This window comes from Austrofundulus limnaeus, unplaced genomic scaffold (genome assembly GCF_001266775.1).
Source record: "Austrofundulus limnaeus strain Quisiro unplaced genomic scaffold, Austrofundulus_limnaeus-1.0 Scaffold769, whole genome shotgun sequence".
Lineage (NCBI taxonomy): Eukaryota > Metazoa > Chordata > Actinopteri > Cyprinodontiformes > Rivulidae > Austrofundulus > Austrofundulus limnaeus.
The window spans coordinates 107,522-113,659 of record NW_013953171.1 but is presented as its reverse complement, the minus strand read 5'-3'; the positions used below and the strand labels follow the sequence as shown (position 1 = coordinate 113,659).

General features: G+C 37.7%; 1 protein-coding gene across 1 annotated transcript in view; it reads right to left on the bottom strand.

The window, feature by feature from the left end:
• The window catches only part of xpo4 (exportin 4), a gene marked incomplete in the record, with an annotated part of 131,137 nt that overhangs the window by 118,678 nt on the left and 6,321 nt on the right, over window positions 1-6,138 (bottom strand). Inside the window, 2 exon segments of the mRNA XM_014028491.1 lie at window positions 2,321-2,459; window positions 4,031-4,172. Of these exon segments, the coding sequence (XP_013883945.1) occupies window positions 2,321-2,459; window positions 4,031-4,172 (281 nt within the window).

The window sequence follows — 6,138 nt, the reverse complement described above, 5'->3', positions numbered from 1 at the left end:
GGGGTCCAACCCGTTACTAGCGTGGTGTACCTAATAAAGTGGCCGGTGAGTGTATATGCAAATGCAGCCAATGAAGGCTGAAATATGATCCATAGATTGATCCTCAAAGCTGAATATATCAGCAAACGTTTGATAATAGTCCACATTTAATGCTCAGCCAATGAATCATCAGGGAACTCTTTTAGTCTTATATTCACAAGATAATTACATCTACTGTATTTGGGTTGGTCTACCACATTGCCCTCCCAAATCAGTTTTTAAAAGTGTTGGCAACAAATTTCACTATTGGTTCATCATGTCATGTCTCTCACTTTATGCTTCACAWAATTAACAAATATGTAACAAGCTTTGCAAAAGTAATTTGGCGAGGTAAGGCAGCGACTTGGTGATAATACAGCCCCTGAATGAAAACATGTTGGATTCGTGGATGAGGATGAAGGGAGCTCATCAGCAGGGAAGGTCCCCAAGTTTATTCTGCTTCAAAGTGAGGAAATGTAACTTTAATCCTGTCAGTCGCTGGCCTGATGCTGGTGTTTCATTGTTAGCTTGGCAGTGACAGAGTACGTGTGTGTTAATTTTTATTTCAGTTTAAGTAGCTTAATCTAATTACATTTAAAGCTAATGTTTACATGTGCTATATAAATTAATTTAACTACAACACAAGGATGGTAATACTTGAATAATTAAGCTTTAAGTTTTAATTTGCTGACAATATCTGAGTGAAGACACTGCACATAGCAATTAAACAATGAATTGCTCTTTTTGGTACGTACTTACCTTAACCCAATACTGTGAATAAAACAAGACATTTATTGAAATATTGTATATTAGGGCTGGGCGGTATGACCTCAAATTCATATCAAGGTATAAATTTAATCCCTTCACACTAACAGTATGTATCGCAGTAGAAAATTATCATAAAATGTTAAGATAATGTAATTTTTAGAGCATCTTTTTGCAGAAAACTGTAATCTTAATTAAACCCAACATTTTTACTTTAATATCTGCCTGTCAAACAATGAGCTTCAGCTGCTGAACTTGTCAGCTGCTGCTCTGCTATGCTCTCATCTTCATCATCTTCATCATCAGAGCAGAAGCCGACTTTAAATTAGCAAGATGGATTTATGACTGAACGAACGTCCATGTCTTTTTTTTAATAATCTCTGTGGGTAACAATACATAAAACACATTTTTTTTCTCCGACAATTGTGTGTGAAAAAACGACAGTTGTTAAAGCTTCGCTCTGCGTGACATGCAGCGGGAGGGAGGGAGGGAGGAAATGATCCCGCGACACGATGTAAATTTTTGAGGATTATTATTCTGTATACGTGTTTTAAAACTCTAGAATATCTTCATTATATTTCGAACTCCTGCTCAGTTGTCTCTGCACTCRCAGCCCTGTTCACACAGGTGCGATGACGTAATGACGACAGGACAGTAGAGGCTAAATTTCTACCGTAGGCCAACTTCATACCGTTTCTACCGTCTACTGCATATACTGCGCAGCCCTTTTGTAAATTATACTATATTTTATACTCATACTATACTGCCTTTCRCATTCCAGAGGAAAAAAAACAGCAAACAATGACAGGATTCATAATGGGTAAGATATCATGAAATAATATGACATCTAAATCTATGATATCTGTGCCCAAATGCTACGTTCTGACTTAACACGTTCCAAGTGTCAAGAATGCATCCAACTGCCTCAGATTAGTGAGCTTCATTCAGGAGATCATTCCACGATGTCACATAGCRGAGTCTCTCTGATTGGKTGACACTGGATGTTGAGCTGCAAAAGTTCAGATTTTCCTAYTCCAGTGTCTGCCACTTTGTACAAAAGTCAAAAGCTCAAAACGCTTCAAAACATGGCGTGCTAGATGCGCTGCATCACTTCCTAATGYCCTCTGACGCATCCGCTGTAGATTCTGCATGTAAACCAGTAAACAAACAAAGCTTAACCTGGYGGGTCACTCGCATCTAAGCATAATTTAGAGTTACCAGTTAACCTAACATGCAGGTTTTTGGTCTGTGGGAGGAAGCCAGAGTACCCAGAGAAAACTGTTTTCTGTTTCTTTGCGGTCAGATTCCAAAGCATTTCCTGACCAGGGGTTACATAGCCCCTCCAGCAGATGATGATGATGATGATGATGATGAAATATGTCCTGCATGTTAGCAAAAATCTCTAAATAAAAGTTTTCATTATTTTGCCTCACTTTGGTGATCATTGCAATAACTCGCCTGTTCTTACATGAATTAAAACTGATTGTGCAGTAAAGCGTGAGCAGCACTAAACGATGGAGTCAGGTGTGTCTCTCACCACTGTAGGGTTCCCGCTGCTGATGAGCTGTCCCACTTCATGAAAAATGCTTTTACAGTTGATGCTTTTGTCCAGAGAGCCTCTCTTCACAATGACAGCCACGGCCAGCAGGATCTGCTCTCTGACATACTTCTGCAGGCTGCAGGGGACAGGGAGACATTTGGTCACTGCAGTGGATGCTCATTGTCCTAAAAAAAGCACTATGATGAGTGGGCAGGCAGGGAACAATAGAGGAAAAGTGAGTGTTTTGTCACAGACTACAGTGGCAACTTTTCTTTGCACTCCATCAACTCAGTAGCTGCATTTCCATTGACCATGAAAATGCGCAAATTAGAATTTCGAAAATAAATTTGCTCAATGGAAACACATCAATTTCGAAAAAAATTACGTTTTTCGACAAAATGTTTTTGCGCTAGGATGAGGTGGTTTTTTGGCCGTATTGAAATTGGTGTTTTTCACAAAACTGCAATGGAAACACTTTTTTCACATCACAGGAGTCACGTGATCAACAACCAGCTGTTTCTACTGGCGAAAGAGACGACGAAGAAGAAGATAACAGGAAGTAGAAGTACTAGTAATATCACAAAAGTAGTATAAGAAAGTAGTAAACCCACCGACTACAATTTCCCAAAAATACAGCATACGTAGCCGCTCCCAAGTAGGGGCTTGTTGCTGGAAAGCCTCAATAAAAGACGCCGACGTCTCCTCTGATGACGAGCGCTAGTGTCGTGGTAGCAACATGCTATGTGTTTACATCCATTGCCGCCATGTTTGTATTGACTTATCGTGAGAACAAACATATTCTCGCGTGACTTTAATAGCATTTCTTACTTAATGGAAACACCACAGTTGCGAAACTGTGTTTTTTCGACATTAACAGAATATCGACAAAGTTTTGCGCACATTTGCTATGGAAACGCAGCTAGTGTTATTTATTCATGGCACTAACTCAGGCCCCACCCCCCAAAAAAGACTTATTTTGGATGGAGAGAACACTTAATCTTGGTCTGAGCAACTTGCTGACACAGAATATTTAACTTAAGAAGCCCTTTTTTTAAATTGTGTTTTTCAAACAACAAAACAGGAGAAAATAATCCTGCAAAAATAGCCTGAACTTTTTTCTGAATAGTTTTCTGTTTCATCTTGCACCGGACTCATATTTGTTAATAAATGCCAAGATCTGTATCTACTAATAACGTAGTTAAGATGCTTAAATACAGAACAGACACAAGTTTAGTGTTAATTCCACCATAAAAAGAGATTTCACTGCTTACCCCATTGTATACATATACTCACATATACTGTAATAAAAAATGCTGAGTAATGAGTCCAGTCTGCACATATTTTAGCACAGTAGAAAATGACCATACGCACAATGAAGTGTGCTAATAAACAGATTATATTTCGACCAAATAAAACATCTTTGTGCAAACTTGTTATTAACAAAGAACGTCTCCAGGTCACCTTACTGTTTTAATAAAATAAAAAAAATTATTCCTTAATGTTTTTATAAACTATTAACATAAAAAAATCTGATAATTCTGTTTAACCACAAAAGGCATTGTCACAAAATTTTGTAAAATGGCCCAAAAGGCCAATCTATGTTTATGCTGCCTCCAGTTGTTTATAAATCCCAGGTGTCCGTGTCCAGGCTTTAGGTGTTTTGTGAAAGAATGTGATGCTTCTGTCTTTTTTGTCTTTCTTACTTACTTAGGTCTCTGTAAGACATAGGTGAGGAGAAAAGCCCGCAGAGATTCAATGCTGGTTTTCTCCAGCAGGATCCATTCCCGAACCACAGCCTCCATGACGGCTGTGGCTGCCTGGAACAGCACATAGTCCACCTTACTGGTCTCTGGTGCGTGGGAAAAAAAGAAGAGACATTAGGACAGAGAAAATCAATCAAATATATTAAAAACGGAAATAGGTGGTGTCAAAAATATACGTTTGCTTTGCAAATGCGAGCTGTAAGAAAATAAAAGCACTGGATCAGAAAACCTGGATGTGTACCGAAGACAAAAAATAAATATATTTTAGGAATTTGTTGTTTAAAATATTATTTGAAACTGAATATTTGAAAAGTCAAACACCAGGATGACAATAAGGACTATTGACCAATTATGTTACAAGTTATCAGTGTGCATTGTTTTCCTGTTTCTCTTTATTATTATTATTATTATTATTATTATTATTATTATTATTATTATTATTATTATTATTCCGTCTTCTTCCACCTCGCCATGCCATGCTACTCCTCCTGCATACTTTGTCCTACAGCTGCCATTGTAATTTGTATCTGTAAAGGTCCTGTGCCAAATGCAGTCTATGCTTTTTGGTGTCTGTACAACTTGTAGTTTTTGAAATATTAATGTTTAAACTTTATTCCAAATTCGTATAATTGGAGTCAATGGGGCCTTGTAATGGTCCAATACTGCCCCATGCTGGACTCAACCTGGTACTGCACCATAGTTTTTTAATATTTAATCTCAGTAGTTCAGTATTTACAGTACTAATATGATTGTATTTTGATGTTTTACTATACAATATCATTGTCTTAATACTGCTCTATTGTTGTAATATTATGCAGTTTAGTGTCAAAAATTGTATTGGCAATGTGGCCTCTTTCTGCACACATACAAACCAACCCCTGGCACCACACTCTGCCACAGTTCCATTGGTCTAATGGTCTATGTCATGGGCTTTCATGTGGGAGATCAGGGTTCAAAACCCAGCTAACGCAACTTTAACAAAAAATCTCTTCCAACTTCATATTGTCACTCAATTACCGTAAGTAAAAACACCTGCTGATGTGACAGGCACAAGCTGGTTTAGAAAATGTATTTGAACTTGGTCAAAGCTCATTCTGCAAGTCCAATGCTCCTGTATACTTAGTCCTACAGCTGCCATTGTAATTTCTATCTGTAAATGTCCTGTGCAAAATGATTTGCTATGCCTTTTGGTACCTTTACAACTTGTAGTTTTTGAAATATTAATGTTTAAACTTTATTCCAAATTCATATAATGACAGTCAATGGGGCCTTGTAATGGTCCAATACTGCCCCCAGCTGTACTCAACCTGGAACTGTACCATAGTTCTTTAATATTTTACCTCAATGGTTCAGTGTTTACACTACTAATATGATTGTATTTTGATGTTTTACTATAATATGTCTTAACACTGCTCTATTGTTGTAATATTATGCAGTTTAGTATCAATAAATGTATTGGCAATGTGGCCTCTTTCTGCACACATACAAAATAACCCCTGCCACCACCTTCTGTCACAGCTCCATTGGTCTAATGGTCTATGTCATGGCCTTTCATGTGGGAGATCATGGTTCAAAACCCAGCCAATGCAATAACAAAAATATCTGAGCTACTCCTCCTGCAAACTTTGTCCTACAGCTGCCATTGTAATTTCTATCTGTAAAGGTCCTGTGCCAAATAATTTTTATGCCTTTTGGTGCCTGAACAACTTGTAGTTTTTGAAATGTTAATGTTTAAACTTTATTCCAAATTCATGTAATGGGAGTCAATGGGGCCTTGTAATGGTCCAATACTGCCCCCAGCTGTACTCAACTTGGTACTGCACCATCGTTTTATTATATTTAATCTCAATTGTTCAGTGTTTACAATACTAATATGATTGTATTTTGATGTTTTACTATAATATTGTCTTAATACTGCTCTATTGTTGTAATATTATGCATTTTTGTGTCAATAACTGTATTAGCAATGTGGCCTCTTTCTGCACACATACAAACCAACCCCTGGCACCACACTCTGCCACAGCTCCAACAGTCTAATGGTCTATGTCATGG